The sequence below is a fragment of the Eretmochelys imbricata genome, chromosome 1 (assembly GCF_965152235.1).
Source record: "Eretmochelys imbricata isolate rEreImb1 chromosome 1, rEreImb1.hap1, whole genome shotgun sequence".
Taxonomy (NCBI): domain Eukaryota; kingdom Metazoa; phylum Chordata; order Testudines; family Cheloniidae; genus Eretmochelys; species Eretmochelys imbricata.
The window spans coordinates 139,148,529-139,174,408 of record NC_135572.1 but is presented as its reverse complement, the minus strand read 5'-3'; the positions used below and the strand labels follow the sequence as shown (position 1 = coordinate 139,174,408).

Genomic DNA, 25,880 nt, shown 5'->3' with positions numbered 1-25,880 from the left:
TTCTTTGAGTGATTGCACATGTCCATCACACTAGATGACTCCCAAGCTGTTTTCAATGGAAGTGTGGCTAGGAGTCTGATCAGAAGATGGACTACAGGACTCTTTTCCTCCCATTCACATATTTCCTTGATGCAACAGTAACTGTGTAATGTTTAGCAAATGAGTGGACTAAAGACAACTTTGTCCCTATTGTAGACATCTGCGAAGCGACAATTTCCCAGAAATGCAGTGTGCTTAGTGTGCTCTGGTTGAATGCACAGACAGCTTCTCTGGGGGCGTCCTGGGCAACGCAGCTGGTGATCCACTTAGAAAGCCACTGCACTGTTACGGGATGCCCTCTCATTTGTTCTTGATAGAAAACAAGCAGCTGGGAAACAGACCTGAAAGGGCTTCCTAGCAATTGGTACCATTTTATGACGTGGAGCCATTACCAGTGGTCTTGGAACAGACATTGAGAAAAACAATACAGGACCTGAAATCACAGGCATCACAACATACCCCAAAGTGTGCACCATGTTTGTTGGCTCTGGAAGGACACTGTCAATCTGGATGATCAGCGAGGGTGATACTGAGAGGGTCAACAGATCTTTTGCAAACTTCATATGCCTCTGAAGTGGTCTGTATTGAAAGAGGTCTTTGCCCCGCTGCAAGCAGGGGCAATGGTTCCACTACATGCGTCAATAAAGTAGCCAATATGGACAGTCCTGGACATGGTTCTACAGCTCTACTTTATAAGAGCCACTAAACTGCAGTACTGGGGAGTGGTGGGCTGAAGGGCACGCTCTACCTACGGTACCAGAGTGGCTTAAACTTTGAAACTAAGGCGTTCTATATGGAGGATTTGACAAAGACAAAACAGTCCTCTTAGGATGCTCTGAGCATTTGTTTGAGGACAGCCAGGTGAGCGAGATTTTCTCTTGTCTCGGTCCACAGGTATGGCTGGGGGAGCACATGTGGAAAGAGTGGTCAAGGAACTCCCTCGGTCAGATTCTGATGCTGGGCAAAGAGCAGCCCCCATGAGGATGTATGAGAGAGAATCTTCTCTTTGCTTCATTGTTCTGGTCTTGAAGCCTTGGAAGACTATTTACCTGTCACCTAAACACTTCAAACAGCGAGAGTGAGGATCACTCACAGGAATTGGTGTGCGACACCCAGAGCAAGGCTTGAAGCCAGGGGACCTTGGCACAGTCTCCCCTGGTACCAAGCAGAGCCTGGAGCTGAATACCGACAATAAGGAAGAGAAAAAAGAAGAGGGGTTTCAAAGGACCAAAATGAGTATTACTGTTAACTACAGTTGGGAAACTATTAGCTATAAAGGGACGTTCCCAGGAGGAATGAGCTGTCAGCATGCTTCAACCATGGACAGTAAGTAGGAACAAAAGAACGGGCAGGGCAGCTCTGCCCTTTATACCCTCAGCTCAGAACACGAGGGACACCATAGAACTGGCATGGCTGCCCCTATGGGTAGGTACTGGTAGGGAAAACTCTCCAGCATCCATTCACAAGGCATGCATGCACCCTAGTGTAATAGATATATGTAATCATTTGAAGAACCATGGCTTGATACAATGTAATATACATGAGAAAGTTTGATTTACAGTGAAACTTCATACAGTTGAACATGTTCTTGCCTACTCTTGCATTAAATGGTTAAAAAGTTAATTTGTTAAAGAACAAAACAGGTAAAAATTGTGCCAGATTACTTAAGAAACCTAAACAACTCACGGTGTTCTCCTTTCTGTCACAAACTAATAGTACTTAGCTGATATTTTAAAACAGTTTATGGTATACTGGAATTGATTTTATTATACGGAAAAAAATCTTAACAGTTGGGAAAATTCAGTTTATGTCTGCATTCTGGTAAAATGCCTTAAGTATTAAATGATATGCAGAAGTACAATAAAAAGCTATTCTACTACAAAAATATATGAATGCCCAAGCATAGAAAAAAAATTATGTAGTACAATTAGCTTCACACTTGTGATGTTCTCCTGTCACCTATATTAAAGAAGTTATTTGCAAAGACTGAACTGGACTACTTCGATGACTTGTCTTATATGAAACAAAACTATGCCAGTAACATTAACAACTCCTGTACGTAAAGCAGCAAGGCTGAGGAGAGAAAGCGTAGTGATGTCAAAGTGGGAGAGTTTGTGTCAGACTTGGCTAAAATTTAAACTTTTTAAAAATCTACTTTGTCTAATTTAAAATCAGGAGATTATCAGTATGTCTTAGCTTTTAGACAACAGAAGATTCAAATACTTACACACCTGTAAATCTAAGCAAGAATTCTTCACAAAAACAGCTTGGTATCCTCTATCTTTAAATCACAGTCTTCAAAGATTAGTCAACATGGCCAGAAATTACTTGATTTTTGACCCCTCCATCCCAAATCACACAAGTACTCATTCTCAGTGAGGACTATATTCATGCCAATTTTGAAACTTCAAGTTTTTTTTCTATACCCTATCTATAAATACGTAATAAAAACAAATAGAAGACATAGGCCTCTCTCCAACACCTTCTAAGATTTTGTTCAAATTCTGGAAACAAAATCACTACTTTGGGTGGAGGGGGGTGAATATTTAGGGCCTGATCCAAAGACTCTAATGGACTTTAAAAAGGCTTTGGATCAGCCCTATAATGTCTAAAGCCATTTCATCACCAGGAGGGCACGTTTTCAATTGAAGAGTTCAACTGAAGACTTCAGTCTTATGTAGTTTCCAGCCAAGCTGCTAAAATTCCTAGTTTTACACTCTCTCAAATGCTCAGAAAACACTGGGCACACACTTCCTGGTAACAGCAAGTGCTCTTAAAGGTGCTTACATTATTTCTGCTTTCACCCTCTTTCCACCTCACACTTCTTAGAGCATAGCTGACCAAATTCAGGCATCAGAAGAACAAGGAAGCGTGCCGCAAAAGTTGCACTATGTGGAATAATCTCCAAGCCTAACAGAAGTACCTAAATTGTGTTCGGAGAATGCATTTATATACACAAACACACACACACCCCTCAAACAGATAATGGTTCTTGCCAAAAAAACTGCAGCTGCATGCACATTATTTGTTTGCACCTATATAGATGTATATTGCAGGTACAATTCAGGTTCCTTTTAATTTAAACCATTTGGATCTTAGTATCTTGTAGAAAAGGTATTTTAGCCCTAAATATGCTGCCCCTTCAGTTGCTGTGTTTTTTGTTTTTTAAAAGTAAGCTTAGAAGCAACTTACGAACTCCCTCTCTCTCTGATGTTTTTCCTCAGCTTCTTTTATAAGTTGTGTGGTTTGCTGAAGTTTGGCATCCACCAGTTGTTGTTGTAATTCTTTATGCTTGAACACTTTGTCAATATGCTAAGGAAAAAGTAAAACCTGACAGTGTAATATGAGCAGTACACAGTTAAGCCAACATAAAAGATTTTTCTTAATGAAAAAAAAAAGTTTTGAACAGTTTTAGTATTCAGTCCTGGTGATCCAATGGTCAGGGTTGCCGGACCATTGGATCACAATATATGTGGTATTTTTCTTTAAGCTCCAAGCCTCCAGAGTCAAGTGATTACAGGAGAATTTGAACTTTTATTTAAAAAAGTTTCTGCCTCTCACAGTTGATGAGAGAAGCGTGAAAACATGACTCAAGTGCATCTTAAAAACCAGAAAGTAAATGCAAAGGTTTGCAAACCATGGCCTAAAAACAGCTGACTGGTCACATCTCATTTCCAGCTGTTAAACAGCACTAAATTACATTAACTTCCTAGTATTACTTTTCCACATAAACAATTGCTCTGGTTGCCACAGGATGTGATCATGAATGAGAGGGGAGAGAAGTGGTTCATGACAACCTCAGTATTAGAAAGCAATCCACACTATGAAAAAAAAAATCAGAGAACACTTATTCTACAACTGTGTGCCTTAGCTGCTGGTTGGGAACCAAAGAAAGCTGTAGTACTCTATGAAAGTGAACTGATTTTAATCATTATCACTTCTCTTTAGAAAGCCACCACTTAAAGTAGTAAGGAAACTAATTTGAGTGCTTATGGAAGCATAAATTTAAATTACCTCTTCCCGTAAAGCATACTGTTCAATTAGTTTCTTCAGCTTCTCCCCCAATTCAATATTTTCTTGGCGGAGCTTGGCATTGTGTATATCATGCTGTTCCAGCTGGGCCTGAATTTCATTCAGTGTAATCTGGAAATGTGCAGTGGCTTCTTTACGTCTCTCCTCTTCTTCACGTGCTTGCTGCATGTTTTCTTCCTTTTATCCAAAAGGATTTGTTAATGGTGTGCAAGTCAAAAGTGACGTAATATGCCCGTATAATCAATCTTTAAGATAGAGATGGGTCAAAATAAATACTTCAGGTCTGAATACTTCCACAACATTGGTGTGTTCAAAAACCAAAACCAAAGTTTTGCCCAAACTGACAATTAAATCCTTACCAATTCAGTGTGCTATCAGGATGCTTCTTTAGGGAAGCTGGTTCCTGGTCTTGCAACCACTCTGGTGTTAGCTGGGTGTTTTAATGTAGGTATTTTAATATACATTCAGCAGTCTATTACCATGCTCTATATATTTTGGTATTGGCAAGTGAAGCTCTAGCGTGTTGTTTTGTTTTTAGTTTTCAATTGATCTAAAATGGATATGGTTTATAATTGTATGCTTGAAGAGCATTCGTCTTTATGGCTTGAGAAAGAGTTTAACTGATGTTAGTATGGTTTGGTAAGGCCAGCAACGATTATCCAGGAGGCAAAAAAATCCTGCATTGATACATTTGAAATAGAAAACTGAATGGTTTGTGTTCACCTCCTCACCAAGGTTTTTGTACTTCAATTTAAAAGCTACCCTAAAGTTAATAAAACAGTTATTTGGTGAAGCAATTCCCTATAATAACACAGGGAAATGAATGGAATCTCAACCCCCCTTTCCCTTACTCCTGCCAATTCAAGCTTTGTTTATATCTTGTCATTTTACGCTGTTTTGATTTCATTCATGTTATTTTACTAGCAGCCAACACCACAGCTCTCAGTAACTAGTACGGCAAGACTAGACACTACAGCAGTCTAAACTAAGCATGATTCATGGACCAGTTTGAGAAGGAAACTGACTAAAGTAAACACACCAATTCCCACAATCCCAATACTCAAAAGGGTTGTTATTCTCTATTGATCTGGGTATTGGACATGAAACAGTGCAAATACCAGCTAGCTAGCAGCAAGTATGAATTTTAAATAGCAATCAGAAATAGGGTTTACTTTAAAACAATTTACACAAATAAACTAACCTTTAAAGTCTTGTTATGACGCTGAAGCTCCCGGCACAGAGATTCCAGTTTGCTGCGTGCTAGAATGGCCTTGCTATGCTCACTCTGCAAATGGACTTTCTCTTTCACAACCTGTGCTTGTTTCTTCTGCAGTATCTTCATCTGCTTTTGAACATTCCGGCTCTCCTCCAACTAAAGTTAGAGAACATAATTAAGAAAATGGAGATGAGTGTGCCATCTTTTTCAACCTAGTCAGAACAACTTAAACTAAGATTGAATGAACTTTAAGTAGCTTCAGAAACGAATGGTGAAGGTCTATACATTTCACTAAGACCAGTGTAGACTACAACAACTGTTTGGGTTTTTTTTTTTTTTTTTTGGTCCCGGGGAAAAGTTAATCCCAAATGTGTGAATGGACAGTCTTGGAATATAAAGCTAAGAAAACCTATTCTGATTTACCAAAAATTTCCTCCGAGTTACAAGGTCTGTAGAACTGTTAACCAACAGCCTCTCAGCCTGCATGCAGCTACGCAAGCAGAACCAGACCTATCAATCACAGATATGTGAGGCACTCTGAAAAACCTACCAATTTAAACAGCTTTCACAGCTAAGGGTAACACCCCGTGGACTGAAACTTGTTAGTAAATTTCTATATGCTATAGTTATAAGTTGTGAATTTCTTCTGTAGAGCATCTCTCAAGAACCAAGATGAATAAACCAACAAGGATTTTTAATTCTACACACCAAAGAAATTCTCCAAAGATGGGAGAACTGAATCAGTGTACCTTTTAACTCAGAAAAAGGAAGTTTTTGGTAATTCAGAATAAGTTTTCCTATTCTTTCATCTACAAGGTCCTCAGATACATTAACCCAGTGGTTCTTAACCTGGGGTGCACGCACTCCCTGAGGGTGCGAGATGCCCTTTCTGGGGGTGCGAAAGTTCCTTGTTTCTCGAACATCACTGAACAACAGCAACAGAAGAGTCACTGAGACGGTAAACTTAAAAAAGTGTCATTTTTCACGTATTCTTAATTTTACTGTGAAATTAAAATACATAATTCTCTTTCATTCTGTAGTTATGATATATGTAGGTTTAAAGAACTGACCTACTTCAAAGATTTTTATAAGGGGTGCGTGAACATATTTTGAGAACCAAAGGGGTGTAAGCTGCAGTAAAGGTTAAGAACCACTGCATTAACCAATAGGATTGCAATAGGAATGTTAGGTTTAACAAGTTGATCTACTGACTGGTCAACTGACAGCCTACTATTTAACCATGGTCAAATATCATCTGATATTCCAGCAACAATGCGCAGATGTAGGTGGTGGCCTAGCTTTTTTATTGCAACACGGTGACATCTGTTAGCAAACTTACCGAAATGTCTTGATTACTCGCTTTACTACATGCTAATGCCATCTGCTGGGGAAAAAGTGAACTAACTTAAAGTTGATCATCTTAATGGCTGTAATCTTCCAGAACAAACATTATACATATATCTATTTGTATTCCAGGCCATCATTGTTCATGGTGGTCTACAAAGCGCATCAAACAAGTTAAAAGACATGGTCCCTGGTCCTGGTCAATCTAAACTGCCAAGACAAACCTACAGAAAAATTCAGAAGGGGGTGGAGACGGGAAAGGAGGATTCAGTCATTAAACTTTCTCTCCGAACACAAAGACAAAAGATGCACAGCCATCAAACCTGCTCCCTATTAACCCCACTATCCTCAACACAAACAACCTGTTATAGGCCTATGTAAATAAATCCCCACTTCTCTCCCTCAAACACCCCCTCCATCAATTCCCCCACACACTTATCTCCAACAAAACCTTCCTGAGAAATATGGAAAGTTCTATGTTAATGGAGGTTTGTGACATCACATCTTTGTAGAGCTCCTCCCGTTCCTGCTGCTTATGAGTCTGTGTGTTTGCTGTAGGAAGAAGGAGCAGCCTGCCCCCCTCTCCCTTCCTGTGATCTGGGAGTCTTTAAAGGTTCTGGGAGGGAGGGGACAATATGCCCAAAAACATTTGGACAGGATGGAATCTTCCAATCAGCAGCGCTTAGAAAGACTGAATAGCTACTGGTTGATTAAAATTCAAGAGAGACTTCATAACTGAGACAGAAATCCAGAAGTAGTGAGACATTAACAGTAACATAATAAATTATGCAGAGTTGAGGAAAGCCAAAATAATTTGTATTTTTTTTTTTTTTAAACACTAGACATGAACATGGAAACACTGTTAAAGCTAAGTGCAAGTTATGTTCTCTTGAGTATGAGACAAAGGTAGATAGAAAGGAGAACGCTCACTTGAGGAATTCTTGTGATGTGTCCAGCTACTGTCAAAAGATTATTACAGGCAAACAGCAAAGAATAGTAAACTGGTCGACATCAAAATTTGTTTTCTTCTGTGTACTCTTCTTCTACTTTGTCTTTGACAGTAGTATCATGAAGCCTAGTGTCTTTTGATGAATACAGGGATATAAGTGGCAATGAAAATGATGCTAATTCAATTTCTTCATCTTCAAATAAGAATTTTGTTACTTTATCTGCTTCGGCATCAAAAACTCCTACTCCTGGAAAGTCTTCAGATGTTCATCAAATCATTATCAAGATTTGATGTGTGGACTTGCAAAAGGGTTTGGTGCGCTCCAAATAGAACGCCAGCGCTCTACGCACATCCAAGGTGTGCAAGCTGCAGTGACTCGGGACCGTATGAGGTTTCAGGAAGAACATTGGCAGACAAATGTCCTGGCCCAGATGGAATTGGGACATCACCTTAGGGAGGAACTTGGGGTGCGACCAGAGCTGCACCTTGTCCTTGTGAAATACTGTGTACGATGGCTTAGAGGTGAGGGCCCTCAGTTCGGAAACCCTTCTGGCTGAGTAACGGCAACCAGAAATGCCAGCTTCCCGGAAAGGGAGGAGGAGAGAACAGGTAGTGAGGGGCTCGAAAGGGGGTCCCATGAGTTTAGAAAGGACCAGGTTAAGGTTCCATGGAGGAACTGGGGGGCGGGAGTATGGGAACACCTGCTGAGGGAGTCCGCCAGCTCGTTCCGCACTCCCGGGAGATAGGACGCTTTGAGGTGAATCACATGGGCTATGCAAAGGTCCCAGAGGAGGAGAGTCGCGAGGAACGAGTCCTGCCCTGCTTGTTTCTATAAAACATGGCACTAGTGTTGTCTGTCAGAACTGTCACGCTGTGACCACTCAGAGTGGCGTGAAAGGTCTGGCAGGCGAGACGAAGCGCCCTGAGCTGCTTCACTTAGATATGGAGCGACCGCTTTCCTCCGGACCACAAACCCTGCGTCATGAGGTCCCCTAGGTGAGCCCCCCATCTGTGGTCTGACACGTCCGTCACCAGCATCAGGTGCGGAAGTGGGGCGGCAAAGGGGATGTCTTTGCTAACCACAGGCTGGGACTGCCACAACAGCAGGGAGTCCAGCACATCCCTTGGGGCTGTCACTACCAAGTCCAGGGGGTCCCTGCCTGGGCGGTACACCCGAGCGAGCCACGCCTGCCAAGTCCTGAGTCTCAGTCTGGCATACCTGACCACGTGCATGCATGCTGCTATATGGCCCAGCAGCCACAGGCAGCACATGGCCATTGTTGGAAACTGGCGCAGGGAGGCCACTGCTTGTTGGATAGCCCGGAATTGGGATACCGGAAGGCTTGCCCTGGCCTGCCCCGCATCCAGGACCGCCCCTATGAATTTCACTCTCTGCTTGGGTACGAGTGTGGACTTGGGGACGTTGACCGGGAGCCCCAGCTCGTGGAACAATCTCAGGACCACCTCTACATAGCCTCACACCTCCGCCTTGGATCGGCCCGCCAGGAGCCAGTCGTTGAGGTATGGGAGAACCGCAAACTGATAATGTTCTCGGCTCACGGTCAAGCATAGGAACCGCCAATGTGCTGGGAAAATGGTGATATGAAAGTACTCATCCTTCATATTGAGGGTGGCGTACCAGTCCCCTGGATCCAGGGAAGGGATGATGGTGCCCAGAGAAACCATGCAGAACCGGGGCTTGACCAGAAACTCGTTGAGCCCGCGCAGGTCTAGGATTCGGCGAAGGCCCCCTTTGGCCTTGGGGATGAGAAAGTACCGGGAGCAGAACCCTTTTCCCCTTCGGCCATGAGGCACCGCCTCTACTGCCCCCGCCTGTAGCAGCGAGCGGACTTCCTCCTCTAGGAGATACTCGTGAGATGGGTCCCTGAAGAGGGACAGGGAAGGGGGTTGGAAGGGAGGCAAACTGCAGCAAGCACCCGTTCCGCACCGTGCGTAAGACCCAATGGTCTGACGTAATGGTGGACCATGCATGGGAGAAACAGGACAGGCTCTTCAGGAAACAAAGGGACAGATCTGGTGGCTGGTCTGGTACGTTGTCCTCAAGCGAACCTTCAAAAGCCTGGCTTAGTGCCCGGCTAGGGTTTGTGCTGGCCTTGGCCCGGTGCATTATTGTTATTGTTGCGCCATCGCCTGTTATCCCTGCCTCGCCTACGGTAAGGCTCATGCCTATGGCGAGGCTGGCACTGGCGTTGAGGGGGAGGCTGCGACTTAAAGGGCTTCCTCTGGGTCTCCAGGATGTGCATACCCAGCGACTTGAGCGTAGCCCGCGAGTCCTTGAGGCTATGCAGCCTTGCGTCTGTCTGGTCCGAGAAGAGCCCAGACCCTTCGAAGGGGAGGTCCTGGAGCGTATTCTGGACCTCGGGGAGGCAGGCCTGACTTTTCTGGAGCCACGCCAAGAGCCTCATGATCACCCCAACATGATTGTTCTAGCTGCCGCGTCTGCTGAATCCATGGAGGCCTGGAGAGAGGTCTTGGCTACTACCTTACCCTCGTCCACCAGGGCCGTGAACTCCTGTTGGGAACCTTGCGGGAGATTGTCCTTAAACTCCCCCACCGCCGCCCAGGAGTTGAAATTGTGCCTGTTCAGGATGGTTAGCAATCCTCAACTGAAGGCCCCCAGATGAGTACACCTTTCTACCAAAAAGGTCCAGGCGTTTCGCCTCCTTGGCCTTAGGGGCCAGGGCCTGCTGTCCATGGCGTTCCCTTTCGTTCACTGCCGAAAGCACTAGGGAGCATGGACTCAGGTGGCAGAATAGGAACTCATAGCCCTTAGATGGGGCAAAGTATTTACACTCCACTCCTTTAGCCATTGGAGCGCTGGAGGCCGGGATCTGCCATATAGTCTTATAGTTAGACTGAACAGTCAAAGAGCGGGAGCGCTATTCTGGATGGCCCTTCAGGGCTCAAAATGTCCACCATGGGGTCCTCCTGCTCAACCGTCTCCTTGGCCTGCAACCCCGAATTTGGGGCAACTCTGCGCAGCAGTTCCTGGTGGGCTCTATGGTCTATTGGTGGAGGGCCAGATACCTCTGTACCCGCCACCGGCTCATCGAGGGAAGACGAGAGGTTAACTGCTGCTTGACCCTCTCTGGTTGGTCCTCCTGCTCCCCATCTCCCGTGGTAAGGGCCCCCGGCTCAGGGCGGGGTGGGAGTCCATGGGACAGCACCGGGCTTGGGGCCGGACTCTCCGGTCTATGCTGGAGGACTGGATACTGTTGCCTCTGGCACCATCTGGCGTCGGTGCGGGAAGCGGGTCTGCTACACCGAGTAACTTGTCCTGGACAGGGCCCCTTGGTGCTCCTGATAGGCCCAGGGGGTCCAGAATGGCCAACGGCCTGGTGGCCCCCATTGAGGTTGCCAGTTCCCCTGAGGGTCCCTGCTGTCCAGGCCCTGGTGCAGGTAGCTATAGTGGCCGGAGCCGGCACCAGACTGCAGCAACGCTGATCGCGAAGGCCATGGCGGTGCCAACAATCTGCGCCGGCGGGAGAATGAGTGGCTCCTGGCTGAGCAGGACTGGGAACGGTACTGGTACCCCTGGGACCGGGACTTGGACCAGTGCTGGTGTTCCCTGGACCAGGACTGCCTGCGGGAGACCTCTGGTGAGGGCCGTCTCGACTCCCAGTGCCAGTCTCTGGGCGGTGCCGGAGAGTGGTGTGCCCTTTCTGGTGCTTCTTTGTGTTGACCTGCTGCTGGTGCTGCAACCTCCTTCTGGGCCGCTGGCAAGTGCGAGTCTGCGGAGTTGGAGCTTGACCCGGACCAACTCCGGGAGTGGAGCTGGGATGGTGTCTTCGAGCGGCACAACATTGCTGGCTTACCCCTCAACGGTGCCCGAGGCATGGGTGCTCCCCATATGGGAGGGGACTCACTGCCGACAGCTCGATGGGGTCCTTTGCGACATCAAAGGTGTCAGGCATAGAAGGCTGATCCGTTATGCCCTTGAGCCCATCGTCCACACTGGGTTCACTTAAGTCTGGGCTCGGTGAGGCTTGTGCCGCTGGGACCGCCTGTGTCAGCACTGGTATCGTGGCCTTCCAGCTCTTGTCTGTGCCTTGGGAGGCGCCAGCCTCCTGTGTGGGGAATGACCAAGCCTTCCTTTAGGCTGCGCCGGGGACCGAACCAGGGAGGACGATTGGTGCTGGGGCCTGGCCTGGCACTCCGGGGCTGACAGTTTACAGTGCTTTGCCGGTGCCGGGTCTCCCGATGGCTCTGGGGCATTACGCACCGATGAAGCCTGAGCCGGCGTTGGGTGCTCCGGGCCCAGTGGCTGCAATGCGGCCTCCATCAACAGTTGCTTTAGGCGAAAGTCTTTCCTTGTCCTTGGCTGGAACGCCTTGCAAATCCTACACCTTTCAGCTTGATGTCCGTCCCCCAGGCAACGTGGACACGAGTCGTGGGGGTCACTAACTGGCATAGGTTTGCGGCTCGCGGCGCAAGCCTTGAAGCCATGGGCCTGCGGCATGCCCCGCAGCTGGTGCTGGAGGCCTCCAAGCACCTACTCACTTAAGTGTTCACAATCTATATGTAAGCAAACGAATAACAGCTACTCTACAGGCTAAGGGACTGCTCTTCTATGAGAGAGAGAGAGAGAGAGAGAGAGAGAGAGAGAGGTTGTTCCAACGCTGCCACAGACGGTAAGAAGGAACTGGAGGGGATTGGGCCGGCAGGGGGTATATATGTGGGGCGCAGTGGCGCCACTCGGGGGGCCTGCCGGGAGCCGCTAAGGGAAAAAGTTTCCGACGCTTGTGCACGCAGCGTGCACACATCTAATGTGGAATGGACGTGAACAAGCACTCGAAAAAGAAAATATAATTAGTGAATTGGGTCCACAGAAGATTATTCTGGTTGTGAACAACATGGCTAACATGAACACTACCTGGGGTTTTGCTGATGAGTATCCACAACTTCTGTGTTATGGATATGCTGCCCATATGTAGGGGCAAGGTTGCGGAAGATTGGCGAGGAGCTAAGTGTTGGACTGAGTATGTGACTGGATGTAAGCGGAGGACGCAGGCAGTTTCAATGAACTTTGTCCGACAGACCCTGCCAAAAGATATTGTAGCATAGCTCACCATATTTTTGCCTGTAAACGAGTTAGTTTATGTAATAAGCATAAACTATATATGCTCAAATAAATTGGTTAGTCTCTAAGGTGCCACAAGTACTCCTTTTCTTTTTGCGAATGTAACCAACTGTTGACCCCATGTATCCCCGAAATAAGCACAGAGAATATAGTGCTGCAGAGGACTTTCCCCCCGTGGAGTCCTGCCTGGTCAGCTGTCCCAAACAGCCAGAGTCCCCTGCAGGCCCTCCGAGCGTCCTAGGGGCTCCCCGCGCAGTTTACTATTCTTAGGCCTAAGTGTCCTCCTTTCGCTGGTATCTCCCACCCCAGCCCTTGCGGGCACACCATATTATGCAGTTTTTCACTTGCGATGTTGAAGATCTGACAACTTTGCACCACCTGCTACAAGTGAAAAGCGTGGTCAAAATTTTCAAAAGCAACAAGTACCAGCAAACATTTTTCAGCATCAGTTAGTATAGCACTCAATTTCATTCACACTGAGTAGCCTAGTCTTACTTGATGGGCATCTTCTATTAAATGTCTCAAACTTCAAATATGCAAAAAGACTTCATACAGCTGCTCTTGAAGAAGAGGTGGCTGGGTGTGCTCTCTGAGTAGTCTTCACTAACATTTTTGATGATGTGTCAAGGTTCCTTCCCCATTCTGAACTCTAGGGTACAGATGGGGGGACCTGCATGAAAAACCCCCTAAGCTTATTTTTACCAGCTTAGGTTAAAACTTCCAAGGTACAAATTATTTTACCTTTTGTCCCTGGACCTTATTGCTGCTACCACCAAGCGTCTAACAAATATAACAGGGAAAGAGCCCACTTGGAAACGTCTTTCCCCCCAAAATCCCAACAAGCCCTACACCCCCTTTCCTGGGGAAGGCTTGATAAAAAATCCTCACCAATTTGCATAGGTGAACACAGACCCAAACCCTTGGATCTTAAGAACAATGAAAAAGCAATCAGGTTCTTAATAGAAGAATTTTAATTGAAGAAAAAGAATCACCTCCGTAAAATCATGATGGTAAATACCTTATAGGGTAATCAGATTCAAAACAGAGAATCCCTCTAGGCAAAACCTTAAGACACAAAAACAGGAATATACATTCCATTCAGCACAACTTATTTTATCAGCCATTTAAACAAAACAGAATCTAATGCATATCTAACTAGATTGCTTATTAACCCTTACAGGAGTTCTGACCTGCATTCCTGCTCTGGTTCCGGCAAAAGACAACACAGACAGAGAGAACCCTTTGTTTTCCCCCCTCCAGCTTTGAAAGTATCTTGTCTCCTCAATGTTCGTTTTGGTCAGGTGCCAGTGAGGTTGTCTTAGCTTCTTAACCCTTTACAGGTGAAAGGGTTTTTTCTCTGGCCAGGAGGGATTTAAAGGTGTTTACCCTTCCCTTTATATTTATGACATGATGTCTTTTGGATGTTAAAAGACAAATTCATTTAACTGCTTCATACTGTAGTTAAGTCAGACTATGAAAAATAATAGTTCTACACTATCTGATGCCAAGAACGAGTTTCTCAATGTTAAGAAACCTGTAAGAATACTGAATAAGGTCTATTTACAAAAGCAGAAAAGAAAGAGAAGATAATATCACCAAAAAAAAAAAAAAATCAAGTGATCACTCTCGTACATGCTTCCAGGGCCAAAATCTGACCATGAATCTGATTCAGCTTGTGATCTCACAGTGACTGTTGTAAATTTTAAAGGAAATACAAACAAACAAGCAATGATGATGGAGATAGCAAAATATAAGCAAAAAAAGAAGCCCAGTCAGTTGTAAAACAATGCAAAGTGCAGTCCCAGCAGCTGAATATAAAAACAACATGCTCCATCATGGTGGAAAGGGTTGTGTACTCCTCATGTTCTTGCTACAGTGGCAGATATTCTTTTAACACTTGTGCACTCTATTGCATGTGAGGAACAAAACTGGTTGATTTGGGGAATCATCATTCAAGAAACAGAAATAGATTGAAGACCTCCACTGCTGGGAAGCTGGTGATCATGTATCAAAATATGATTAAAGAAAGGACAGATGAAAAGTTCATCTGAAGATTATTAAGTTAAGAGGGAGAACGAGTTACTGATGAATTTGATAACAAAGATATAGATGAAACAGTTGATGCTTAATGATGAAAAGATAATGAACAGCATGATTCTTGAAGAGCTAACCTGTTGCTAACCTAGCATAACTGCATTTAAAATTGACTTTTTCCTTTATAGTTGCCATGTTTGTTTTATTTCATTTTTCTTTTGCAATTACGAACCTTATTCAAGATTGAACATTTAAACATTAACCTAAGATTGCTAAAAAAGGTAATACATTTTTTTTGGTGTGATATTCACCATTTCACATTTCTCTGAATTAAAATAACTAATTGTTTTTTGGACACAGGCATAAGTATCTAAGACTAAACCTACTGCAGACTATAACGTCCTACTCTTGTTCGGTACTGCTGTATTAACTAAGGTCCCAAAATTAGCAGTCGTTACTATTTAAGAATTGCCCAGGTATCAAAGCCTTTAAGAAAGACAGAACAGACAGCTAACAGAATAAAAACCCAAGGTCAAACAGCTAGATTTTTTTCATAATCTAAGAAATTAGAGTTGCTGCATCCTTTCACAAAACCGAGACTTCCCTTTTTCCCTGTCTGTGAATAAGTAAATGAATTAAAATATTAATATCAAACACTGATATTATATATGCCATATACAGTAGTTAAACAGTGTCAACTCCTGCTGTGAATGATAACTGAGCTGTAAGCTGAGCAAAGATCTTGTGATAAGTAATATACAGATTTTCTCCTAGGTGATTATCCAAGTCAGTCAATTGACCAGTTCCTGAAACTGAGTAATTAGTAAAGAAAGTGCACATGCTTATGTGTATGTTTTAAAGACTGTCGGAGAGCTATAGTGTCTGTCCTTGTTTTGTAACATGTTTAAATCAAAGATTGCTGTAAAGTAGTTTTAAAACTGAACAAGTTACTGTTATTAACTGGTTTCAGAGTAGCAGCCGTGTTAGTCTGTATCCGCAAAAAGAAAAGGAGTACTTGTGGCACCTTAGAGACTAACCAATTTATTTGAGCATAGGCTTTCGTGAGCTACAGCTCACTTTGTCGGATGCATTCAGTGGAAAATACAGTGGAGAGATTTATATACATAGAGAACATGAAACAATGGGTGTTACCATACACACTGTAACGAGAGTGATCACTTAAGGTGAGCTACTACCAGCAGGAGAGCGGTGGGAAAAAAACCATGATAGCTCACCTTAAGTGATCACTCTCTTGTTACAGGGTGTATGGTAACACCCATTGTTTCATGTTCTCCATGTATATAAATCTCCCCACTGTATTTTCCACTGAATGCATCCGACGAAGTGAGCTGTAGCTCACGAAAGCCTATGCTCAAATAAATTGGTTGGTCTCTAAGGTGCCACAAGTACTCCTCTTTTTTTTTTTGTTATTAACTAACATGACAGATCACTGTATATGTCTATCACAGTATTTCATACTGCCTTTCAAGTTCTAGCTGCATGCAGACATAAAATGAGACCAAATGTGCAAGCTTTTCAAACTGCAGAGTCTGTCATAAATGTAGGAGTTTATGTTAGATAGCTAGTGATCCTAGGGCTAATTTCGTTAATTGGAAAAACAGGTAATGTGGACTGGATAGCGTAGATCAGTGTTTCTCAAACAAGGAGTCCGCTGGTCCCACTGATCAACTCCCCCCATTCCCTTCCAGTACCTCCTGCACACTGGGGAACAGCTGTTCAGCAGCATGCTGGAGGCACTGGGAGGGCGGGGGAGGAGCGGGGACACGGCAGGCTCGGAGGAGGGTGTGGAATTATGTCTGGATCCATCGGCCCCGCTGATCAACTCCTCTCCCTCCCTCCCAGTGCCTCCTGTGTGTTTCTGAAATGTCTTTTCACTGACTGCCCACCTCGGCAAGCACACCTATCTGACCACCCTCGTTGTGTGCAACTGCCCAACCAACTACACACTAGCACTCCTACCAGGAGCAGAGACGAATTATTGGATCTCCTGGGCTCATGGGGAGAGGAGGTTGTGCAAGCACAATTATGGACTAGATGTAGAAATATGAACATCTATGAGAAGATTACACAGGAGATGTATGCAGAGGGGTACGGCAGGGATCAGCAACAGTGCCATGTGATAGAGAGGGAATTTTGCCAGAAATACCACAAGGTCAGTGAGCGTAATAAGATCTGGTGCTGCCCCACAGACCTGCTGCTTTTACAACAAACTGCATGCCATACTTGGCAGAGACTCCCATGAGCACCCTGCAGACCACTGTGGGTACCTCAGAGGAGCCTGTGACAGACACTCCTGATGTGAACAGCCAATAGGAAGGAGGAGGAGCAGGTGGTGGGGGTTGTTATATGGGAAGGGACTCCAGCCATGCCACAAGCCAGGAGCTGTTTGAGATTCTGCTGCAGTCTAGCCAGTCCTGTCTGGTGAGCATAGATGAGCCTGATGTAGAGGGAGGAAGCTCAGCTAAGTGTGTGCACACACTTTTCCTTAGAATGTTTACATTTAAAAATGGCCCCTAGACCACCCCTAAGTTAAGACAAAGGTATAGACTTTTCACTGTTTACTTGCACAAAAAGAGATAAAAAGGTACAGAGGCAGAGTTGGAATCTGCTCTTCATTCTGCTGTTCGATTATGCAGCCAGGGGCCATGCAGTGCACTTCGTTTATGTTAGTAGGGATGTCCCTTTTATTTTCCCGAGAGACCTCAATGAAACTTTCATGGAGATACTCTACAATCCTCTCCCAAAGGTTTCTGGGGATTGCAGCACTTTTTCTTCTTCTGCTGTAGGACACTTTCCCACACCACTCAGTCATGAGTTTAGTTGGCACCACTGCAGCATATGGGCTACAGGTACAGGCAGCTTCAGGACTCCAGTAGCAGCTGTGTTCTCTGTGCCTTTGCGAACCTCAGGAGTGAGATATCAACTAAAACCACCGCTCCCTGTGGAAAACAGTGCCAGTAATCAGTGTCACTGCCCTATACTCATGGAACAGGGCCCGAAGTTTTATAGCTTCAGGCAACAGAAAATCCTTCCTACCGCTCACCCCTTGCTCTGCCATACTTCCTGGGGCTGGAGAGCATTGCAGTGCTGAGGGAGTCCAAAGCTGAAGTGTCAATAAGCATTTCTTATTAAAAGTGTTTATGGGAATAAGGGAAGGGATATTTTAAAGTTATCTATCCCTTTCCATGGTGATTGTTAACCCAATGGTACATATGTCTGTTATTAATCAGCAGCTTCTGGCATGGCAAATTTGAGGGGTGCCCCATCCATGCCCGCAGAATGCCTCGCACTCATGAGGAGAAAGAAGAGGGCTGGGGAGGACACGTTCAGCAAAATTAAACGAACTACTGCTGCACTGGACTGTGAACAAAGGGCTTGGAAGGCCGACATGACTGACAGCATGGAGAAAGAGGATAGGAAAAAGGGCCAGGAGTCCCAGCATGACAAGGGGATGGAAACGCACCTGCACATAATGGGTCTTCTCCAGCAGCAAACCAAATGCTGCAGACCATGGTTGACCTACAAGTTCCAAAATTCAAGACTCCCCACCCTTTGCTGTCCTTGGAAAACTCTATGGTGGCCACTCCCTACACCTCCCCGTCCCACAACATACCATATCCCGTCACAGGCGAATCCTTACCCCTACACCACTCTATGCCAGGGGACAGCAAGGAAAACCTCAACTTCACATAACCTGACCTGTGAGAACCACACAGTTGGTGTATGTCTAGCAACAATCAACTACATTTGTGCACTCAAATAGACAAATATTTACTCCCTTTCTAATTTTAAATGTTCACCCTTTTAATCTAGGTTAACAGTTTGTATATCATTGCCACCCCCATATTGATTTTATGCACCGTTTTTCCCCCACTCAATGCAGTTCTAATTTTTGGAGAATTAAATTTTCTGTTGGTTCACAACAAATATTTCAGAGTGCCTAGCAGCAGACAAAGCAAACAGTATATGAAAGATACAAACCAAACACCACATAAAATTAATAGATTCAGGAAAAACCTGGACACTTATAAATGCACATCAAACACGACAATTCTTAGCAGCACACAAAGCTCCAGGCCCAGTGAACACTCCAGCACAGAGTACTACTGTGACTAACTGTGGAAGTGCTCTTTCAAAGCCTCCCTCAAATGCATAGTTCCACGCTGGGCTCTTATAATAGCTTTGGCATCTAGCTGTTCAAGGCCAGGAGACATGCTCCACTTCCACCCGGGCGGCAGCTTTTCCTCCTTTACCTCACATATATTATGCAGGATGTGACAGACAGCTATAACCACAGCAATATTTTTCTCACTGAGATCCAATCTAGTGAGTAAACTCCACCAGTGTTCCTTCAATCTAGAAAAAGCACATTCAATGTCATTGTGCACCTGTTGAGGTGGTAACTGAATCTTCCCTGGTGCTGTCAAGGTGGCCAGCGTATGGCTTCATGAGCTAGGGGAACAAGGGGTAAGCTGGGTCTCCCAGAATCACTTCTGGCATTCCAATATTCTCAATGGTAATCCGCCAGTTGGGAAAGAATGTTCCTGCTTGTAGCTTTCTGAAGAGTCCTGCGTTCTTAAAGATGCGAGAGTCATCCAGCTTCCCTGACCAAACCACATTGATAGGTGAAGCAATATTGGTTATCCATCAAGACTTGCATAACCATAGAAAAGTAGCCCTTTCTGTTAATGTACTCCGTAGAAAGGCAAAATAGGGATATGCATGCCATTTATCGTCCCATTGAGGTTTGGGAACCCCATTGCTGCAAATCCATCCATTATGTCCTTCTGCACGCTGCCGAGAAGCACAGTCCTACATAGCAGATGATTAATGGCCCTAAACACTTGCATAACAATGGCTCCCACTGTGAATTTTCTAACTCCAAAATTATTTTACACTGCCTAATGGCAATCTGGCATTGCAAGGCTAGAGTGCAAACTCACTCATTTCTCCACTGTCAATGCAGCTCTCGTTCTGGTGCCCCTACACTGGGGGGCTACAGTGAGCTCAGCACACAGATCCAGGAATGCAGCCTCTCTCATCCCAAAGTTCTGCAGCTTCTGCTGATTGTTCAAATCCTACATTACAATGCCATCTCGCCAACCAGTGCTCATTTCTCGTGCCCAGAACTGGAGCTCCATCTGAAGCTGCTCTGTGAATGCCACCCAACAAACTTGAATTTCCCTCAATCTGTTGGGGACATGATGATTTCTTCAACCTTTGCTGAGATACTCCTCTGGGTCTGCAAATGCAGGAAAATTGTGCATCCTGTATTTGCAATGTTCATTCATGAGATAATGCAGAGCTCCGCGGACTCCATGCTTCTGTCAAAGACAGCAGGCACCAAAAAGTGCCAAGCAGGCTGGTAAGATATTTTCTAAAAGGCACAAAAAAAATTGGTTTTGGATGGAGAAAGTTGCATGCTGGGACCTTGATCACTAGGTCCCAGAGATACCTGGGCTAGCCTTTGTATCCCACAAAACATGAAAATTTCCCGAAAGACAACACACAATATGGTGGTGCGACACACTGGTATACTTACTCTGACTGCACTGCACTTAACAACAAAAGCAGTCATGGTGAGTATGTGTTACAACAATGCAAGCAGCCAAGTGTGCATGTGCCTGAGTGATTTATGTGGCTGTATGCCAACATAGCTTGCGTTGACCACAGTTTGTATTGCAGACATGGCCTTATTAAAAAAATCTAAAAAGAGAGTCATCCTCTCAAGATAGTAATTGAGTATAAATGTTATTTTCTATTGAGGTTATGTAATTTAATTCTGAAAACCTGAATGGCTAAAACTAGAAAATTTTTTATAACCAATTATAGTCCAAATACTATTTTTGTCTTCTCAGACCCTCTATTATTATTTGCAGTTAAGGATAGTTAATAAAACTTTATAAAACTAAATTTAGCTTTCACGCCCCTTTTATATAGTTATGCAACTGAAACTAAAAGAACCTTAAGAGAGGTGGTACAGGTAATCAGTTACTTAAATAAGGTTAATTCTACATCTTATCTTTCTTACACTGTTCTAAAAAATTAGTGCTTTAAAATATACATGACTTTTTTCACATTTCACAGTATTTGACCAATATTTAACTGTCATTTGACTATTACTGTAGTCAAATGTCCAACCCTAAAATGGTTTCCTGCCTTCAAGTCAGGTTCAAAGAGAACTATATACCCAGGGTTTTAAACTCACTCTCTACTACTGAAGACTAGTCTACACTAGAAGTGCTACAGAAGCTGCATCCCTGTGGTGGATCTGGTGAAGAAGCTGTAAGCCGATAAGAGAGCTTTTCTGCCGATTTAATTACTACACCTCCATAAGAGGCGGCAGCTATGTCAGCAGGAGCAGCTGTCTGACCGACACAGTGCTGTCTACACCGGCGCAGGTCAGTGTTATTTACGTTGCTCAGGGGTAGAGAATATTCACACCTTTGAGCTACATAAATTATACCAAAGTAAGTGATAGTGTAGAGAAGCCCAAAGAGACCACCGTATGGCGCACGCTCCTACTGAAGGCAACATCAGCTGATGCCTGAATATCCAGCTTGTAAAGTTTTAAAAGATGTGAATAGATGTGACCAGATAGCTATTCTAGAGATCTTTTCATATGGTGTATAAAAATCGCTGTGCCCATGAGATTGCTACTGCCCTTTATGCTGGTTACGGGAAAAGGACTGACCTATAGGGCTGGGTGGATTGATTTAAATAAATTTTCATCTTTATTTGCATTTATACTTTTTAGTTTCCTAAAGAAAGGCAGACTCTCACTGGTTGGTAAACATGTTGATCTATAGCTAAATAGATCCTTAAAACCTAATCTTGTACTACTATTTGCTAACTACGAGGATACATTATATCTATATACTACAGCTGTCAAGCGATTAAAAAAATTAATCACAATTAATCGTGCAATTAAGAACATTAATAGTTAATTGCACTGTTAACAGAATACCATTTATTTAAATATTTTTGGATGTTTTCTACATTTTCAAATATATTGATGTCAATTATGATACAGAATAAAAAGTGTACACTGCTCACCTTGTATTTCGGATTGCAAATATTTACACCGAAAAAAACAAAAATAGTATTTTTCAATTCCCCTAATACAAGTACTGTAGTGCAATCTCATGAAAGTTGAACTTATAAATGTAGAATTATGCACAAAAAGTAACTGCAGTCAAAAACAATTCAAAACATTAAAGCCTACAAGTCCACTCAGTCCTATTTCTTGTTCAGCCAATCGCTCAGACAAACAAGTTGTTTACATTTATGGGAGATAATGCTGCCAGCTTTTTGTTTACAATGTCACCAGAAAATGAGAACAGGCATTTGCATGGCACTGTTGTAGCTGGGGTAGCAAGATATCTACATGCCAGATGAGCTAAAGATTCATATGTCCCTTCACACTTCAACCACCATTCCAGAGGACAAGCGGCCATCCTGATGACGGTTTCTGCTTGGCAACAATACAAAGCAGTGTGACCGACACATGTTCACTTTCATCATTTGAGTCAGATGCTACTAGCAGAAGGTCGATTTTCTTTTTTGGTGGTTCGTGTTCTGTAGTTTCCGCATTGGAGTGTTGCTCTTTTAAGACTTCTGAAAGCATACTCCACACCTTATCCTTCTCAGATTTTGGAAGGCACTTCAGATTCTTAAAGCTTGGATTGAGTGCTGTAGCTATCTTTAGAAATCTCACATTGGTACCTTCTTTGCGTTTTGTCAAATATGCAGCGAAAGTGTTCTTAAACGAACATGTGCTGAGTCATCATCCGAGACTACTATAACATGAAATATTGGCAGAATGCAGGTAAAATAGAGCCGGAGACATACAATTCTCCCCCAAGAAGTTCAGTCACAAATTTAATTAATGCATTATTTTTTAACGAGCATCATCTGTATAGAAGCATATCCTCTAGAATGGTGGCCAAAGCATGAAGGTGCATTTGAATGTTTAGCATATCTGGCATGTAAACACTTTGCAATGCCAGCTACAAAAGTTCCATGAGAATGCCTGTTCTCACTTTCTGGTGACATTGTAAACAAGTGGGCACCACGATCTCCCGTAAATGTAAACAAACTTGTTTGTCTTAATGATTGGCTGAATGATAAATAGGACTGAGTGGATTTTTAGGCTTTAAAGTTTTGCAGTGTTTGTTTTTGAGTGCAGTTATGCAACAAAAAAATAATTCTACATTTGTAAGTTCAACTTTCATGATAAAGAGATTGCACTACAGTACTTGTATGAGGTGAATTGAAAATACTGTTTCTTTTATCATTTTTACAGTGCATATATTTGTAATACAAAATATAAAGTGAGCAGTGTACACTTTAAAAAATATAGAAAAACCATCCGAAGTATTTAATAAATTTCAATTGGTATTCTATTGTTTAACAATGGGATTAAAACTGCGATCAACCAAGATTAATTTTTTTAATCACATCACAAGTTAACTGCAATTAACCGACAGTCCTACTATACACATTTATTTAAGCAATTATATATCTTAGCAAATTTATGCTGATTCTTAATTTTTACAGTTAGAAATAATGAATGATGCATTTCTTATTTACTAGATAAGGATTCATTTTTTACTCTTGATTTGTGTAAAGCTGCATTTGTATGAAAACTGGAATTCATTTAAAATGCACAGCATTTTAATTTTTATTAGTAAAATAAAATTATCTTACAGGTTTGGATACCTAAGAAAAAAGTAGGTTATCAAAACATGTTTTGCATTTAAAATGGATACATTAAACAAAGGAAGAATTATCTGTAGTTAGTGATTTGAACTGATTGTTTCTGGTCACTTTGTCCTTAAAGATTTTAAAACTAAGACCTTATTGTCTCACATTTTGTTTCTATTTGTATATTGGAAAAAAAATAAAACAAGTTCTTTTTGCTCAACTACCAATTGGATTCTCAAATTTGAATAAGCTAGTCATTGAATTGATGAAGAAACTGAAATAAAGAAAATATGCTCTTTGCACCTGCAGAAGAAGCTAGAGTTGTCAAAGTTGATCTACCACTAGAACAAACTTTGATTTCAGATGTTTAATGCTCAACACCATTTCAATGGCGTAACTTTCTTTAAAATTTGACAGTAAATATATACCTCTTGAATGTTTCTTTTTAACTTACATGATATTAATTAATTAATTAAGAAAATTAAATATGATTTTTATCCACCTTGCTTATAGGATTAATGGATGCACCATCTCAACAATCTTGAAATAGGAGATTTCACTTCTTTCCTTTCCCAATGGCAGAAAATAAATACAGCATTAGAACTGATGTGTGATGGAGACAGATACTCAGGGCTCTAAGAAGATCTAACCTTTACCAGAGCTCCTTTCTTGGGTGAGATGGTTTTAGACAAGTGGGGAGCATGATTTCGAGGGCTCTTAAAAACTGTGTTAATTTTTGGGATAAGGGTCAATTTGTTTGGGGAATAAAACCTTATTGTGGAATATGTAGTCCTGTTCTCAATATCAGAGCCCAAGCTCTGACACCCCTTGGGTGGAGGTGATGGTAGACAGGAAGGCCACCTTGATTGACAGGAAATACAAGGATAGCTTTCCGATGGATTCAGAGAGGTTTTAAGTCAGATTAACCAAACTGAGATCCCATAGTGGTGCTCGATGAATCGTAAGAGGATGATAGAGAAAATTTTCTCTGAGGAAATGCTTCATATTCCACTGTAAAGAGATCCTCTTTCTGCCTGTGGAAGAAAATATGCTAGAAAATGCAGCCACTTGATATTTTAACATTGAAGCTGTGAAGCTCTTTATTAGATCCTACTGGAAGAATTTGAAGGTCTGTGATATAGATGGTGACTGAGACATACTATGTTTCTTGCATCACAGCTTGAACTTCTGCCAGGTTCCAGAATTGAAAAAAATAGTGGAAGCTTTTCTAGATACCAGCCGAGTGGAGATCATGTCTTCCAAGTAGCCTCTTGCTTTCATGTGTGACGGCTCAAAAGCCAGGCAGTTATTAGATACTTTGGCTCTGGGTTACAAAATCAGTCCCTGAGAAAACAGATCCTGTCTTAAAGGGTGGACAACAGGGATGGACTCCCCACTGGGATCAGAAACATTTGGCCTAACTCACCCAATACAGAGCCACTAATACTATCTGTGTTTATTCCCTCCTGATCTTCGCCTATTGCTCTTGGATATCACTTTTAGAGAAAAGGAGACACCTCACGGCTTGTTCACGATGCAAATAGATCTGTCTCTGGTACTCCAAATTTCTTCATTAGAAACTGAAAGATTTCTGGATGGAGAAACAATTTTGCATGATCTAGCTGTTCCCTGCTTCGCCAGTCGGCTGTGATGTATTTCTTTCCTTGAATATGTAGAAATCTGCTGGATTGGAGATTTTGCTTCATTCAGGAAGCATCAGAACGTGGACTACCCTTTGCAAGGATGACCACCCCTTCCCACCCTCCTTATTGACGGAAGCCACTGAACTGGTGATTTCTGTCATGATTACAGGGAGTTGCTCACTCATAGGAGAAAGCCAAGTCAGAGCAAATTGCACAAGTTCTAATCAATTTTTATCATTTCCTCTCCTGCAATATTCAAATTCCCTGTATTTAATTAATCTCTGCGTGAGCTCCCTATCCCCAGAGGCTGGCATCTATGTTGGTTTAGAAACTGTAAGAAAATCCCTTCTTGAAACAAGGTGTGCTGAGCCACCATCTTAGAGTGACTATTAGTCTAAGAAACTGGACTCTCCAGATGGGACGAATTAAGATGTGAAGGAGATAGACTGGACCACTAATGGATCACATGTACAGACTAAAGGTTTTAAGATCCAGATCTGACCTAAAAAATGGGGTGTAGAGGGAGATCATCTTTCTAGATTGCTTTTATAAAAACTGCAAAAATAATGACTTAAAGCTAAAGCATTTTTACTTTATCTGCTCACTTTCCAGCCTCAGCTAACAAGTCATTTCCAGAGCTGTGCTGTCAATCCTGGTGCAGGAATAAAGTTGTTGTTACAGAAGGTTATGACTAGGATTGGACGAAGATTTTTGAATAAGGCTGGTTACAAATGGATTAGCAAATTAATAATAAAAAAAGTCTTGTTGATTTAAGGATATTTCCTTTGTATATTT

The 25,880-nt window shown here is 43.0% G+C and overlaps 1 protein-coding gene across 1 annotated transcript in view; it reads right to left on the bottom strand.

Moving 5' to 3' along the window:
- The window catches only part of TXLNG (taxilin gamma), a 53,667-nt gene that overhangs the window by 7,361 nt on the left and 20,426 nt on the right, over positions 1-25,880 (bottom strand). Inside the window, exons 4-6 of the mRNA XM_077816339.1 lie at positions 5,273-5,443; positions 4,054-4,248; positions 3,232-3,351 (exon numbers count right to left, since the gene is read on the bottom strand). Of these exons, the coding sequence (XP_077672465.1) occupies positions 3,232-3,351; positions 4,054-4,248; positions 5,273-5,443 (486 nt within the window). The remainder of the gene's footprint in view (positions 1-3,231; positions 3,352-4,053; positions 4,249-5,272; positions 5,444-25,880) is intronic.